Source organism: Pygoscelis adeliae, unplaced genomic scaffold (assembly GCF_000699105.1).
Source record: "Pygoscelis adeliae isolate BGI_AS28 unplaced genomic scaffold, ASM69910v1 Scaffold220, whole genome shotgun sequence".
NCBI classification, from domain to species: Eukaryota; Metazoa; Chordata; class Aves; order Sphenisciformes; family Spheniscidae; genus Pygoscelis; species Pygoscelis adeliae.
The window spans coordinates 742,188-744,713 of NW_008824049.1; the positions used below are offsets into that span (position 1 = coordinate 742,188).

Here is a 2,526-nt window from a genome sequence, read left to right on the forward strand (position 1 = left end):
GGGCCCCGGCCGGGGAACGCCCGCCCGCCACCTCTTACACACGCACCCCGAGGAGAGGCGGCGAACGCTGCCGGAGCTGTTCTCCCGCGCGACCGATTACGCGGAGCTCGTAACGCCTCCGTTACAGCAGCCTCGGCAAAACTAGGTACTGGCTCGGATAAAAATACGCGCTTCCAGCGCAGATGGGATTATACGTTAAAAGTTTGCAGGAAACATGCACCCTTTGCACTGTTGGGGATGTTCGGCTTTACTACGCAGACAGGGTATTAATTCTTAGGTGAGCACTAATGAGATGAAGCGGAAAATAAAATTAAAAAAAAAAAATCAAAAAATGGAAGGAAGCAAAATCCCGGTGGCCTTGATGCCAGGTAATCTTAACAGAAATTTAAAATCCACAGGTATTTTTTTCCTAAGGAAAACCATTAAAAAGACACACACAAATGAAATATCTGTTCCTTTTGAGTGTTAGCAGCTCCAACTGCTTTAATTTGCCATAAAAGCAATACAAATACACCATGGCAGATATTAAAGTGGGGGGGCGGGAAATCTTTCCAAGAGAGGTGCTTCTTTTTTAGAATTAAAATGTTAGTTTCTTATTCAACAACGGAACTACTCTATTTGCACAAGTTACTTCAAAAATTGCATAGTATGGGGCTACATCACATTTCGGAGGCTAGGTTTCCTATTTATACTTGCTAAAAGGCAAAATCTCTTTATTAAATATGAATCACCTCATACTTGGTAATACTAATTTCTACTCTAACATAGCTAGCAAGTACCAGCTCAGAAAGCAGTCAGAATTAAGAATGTGACCTGGTGCTTATCGAAGTATTTAAAATTACAAAATATTCACAGACCGCTCAGTTTTGCCCTATTTGCCTAAAAACATACATCTTATTTTCATCATATGGCAGTGTTCTATAGTTAACAGATCAGGCTTCTTCAGTCACATTCACATGCTGGGCAAATCAATAAAAATACAGCTTAAAGAAACTCCCTGTTAAAGAACAGGTAACAGTTCTGATAACAGAATCATTTAATCTGTTTCCTTGCCATTCAGGGAGATCAGCATATAAAACCTCCCTTTACCTTAAGCGCACTAAGTAGTTATCACAGCAAGAAATCCTATAATTAAGTGGATATCACCACTATATTTTGGGAAACAGGTGAAAAAAACCTATTACTTTAATTTCGATTCCAGCAAGATAAGATATTTAAATAATGTAGGATCAAATTAATCTCAAATATGTAAGTAATTTTTTTTCCTGTTTTTAAGTTGCTGCACATCTAATAGTCAATATGGCACCTCAAGCTGACCATCTCAGAGAAGTCTTATTTTTCCCAGCAGAACAAACTGCAAAAATAAGGTATTAAAAATCTTCAATTCACCAGAAAAACTAAGGCTAAAAGTTCAAATTAGCTCCTTGACTTTGTCATTTCAAAGTAGCAATACTGCCATCAAAATTATTCCTTTTTATGGAAGGAGAGGAGGCAGCTAGTGCGACGACATCCATAGACCTCCATAATACGACTGTATTGTACAGAAAAGCTTACATACAGAAAGCTAACATTAGATTTATTTAGACCTGCACCTGTGTTTTAGGCATGCACGTATGTGTTTCCACACGTAGGTCTCTTCATGAAGGAGCCTGGAAGTGAATTCCAGGTCAGACAGCTTGCCTGTGCAGACCACACACAGCTTACAGCCTGGACAAACCCAAGGTAATGCATTTTACAACACCTTATACTATGGTATGTCTAGATGCTGCCACAAAGCTACTATATATACACATTATATTCTGTTGCTACAGAGTAATTGTTAAACCATTTACGTACCAGCAGCGCACTCTTAATTTCACATCGTCCACATGCTATCCCCTCCACTTCAGATTTTTCAAGAGCTACAGCGTTTGCCATTTCATGCTTAAATGGTTCTTTCACTGGCTCTGGGAAAAACAAACAAACAAACCCAAACCCAGTACTCCAGCCTCTGATTTCTTTATTGCTTAATTGCAGCAACCTCCAACAACCAGATACTCTACCAGAAGTTTGTGAGTTTTTATTTAGTTAACAAAGATGTCTTTACCTTGAATCTGTTCTTTGAGTATTTGCAACTTCACTTTTCCTGAAGAAACCTATATAGAAGAATATTTACACATATATATATATATAAATGCTAAGGTACTGGAGTATGAATATTAAAAAGACACACAAGGTGCTAATGAAAATTAATAAAGCATAACTTTTATAGAATTAAAATGTTACTGTTACTAGGAAAATAGCTAAGCATGTATTTAAAGAGAAAACTCCATGTATTGTTCATGACAGCCATTAAGTCTGTGACCAATTTCCCTCCCCATTCATGAAATGACATTGTCCTTGTTTGCTTAGCCAGGTCCGTAGGAAGTGTCTTCCACAAGGATAGACCTGCAGAACTTTCATAACCATAGTGACTTAAGCTTAAATGTCAACCAGTGAAGTCTGCTGCACATATAATCTGCACATACATCTACCTATAGTTTGTTG

At 38.2% G+C, this 2,526-nt stretch overlaps 1 protein-coding gene across 1 annotated transcript in view; it reads right to left on the reverse strand.

Annotated features, from left to right (window-relative positions):
* Window positions 1-2,526, reverse strand: part of ZBBX (zinc finger, B-box domain containing) — a 22,562-nt gene that overhangs the window by 15,588 nt on the left and 4,448 nt on the right. Inside the window, exons 4-5 of the mRNA XM_009333591.1 lie at window positions 2,087-2,135; window positions 1,837-1,946 (exon numbers count right to left, since the gene is read on the reverse strand). Coding sequence (XP_009331866.1) covers window positions 1,837-1,946; window positions 2,087-2,135 — 159 coding nt within the window. The remainder of the gene's footprint in view (window positions 1-1,836; window positions 1,947-2,086; window positions 2,136-2,526) is intronic.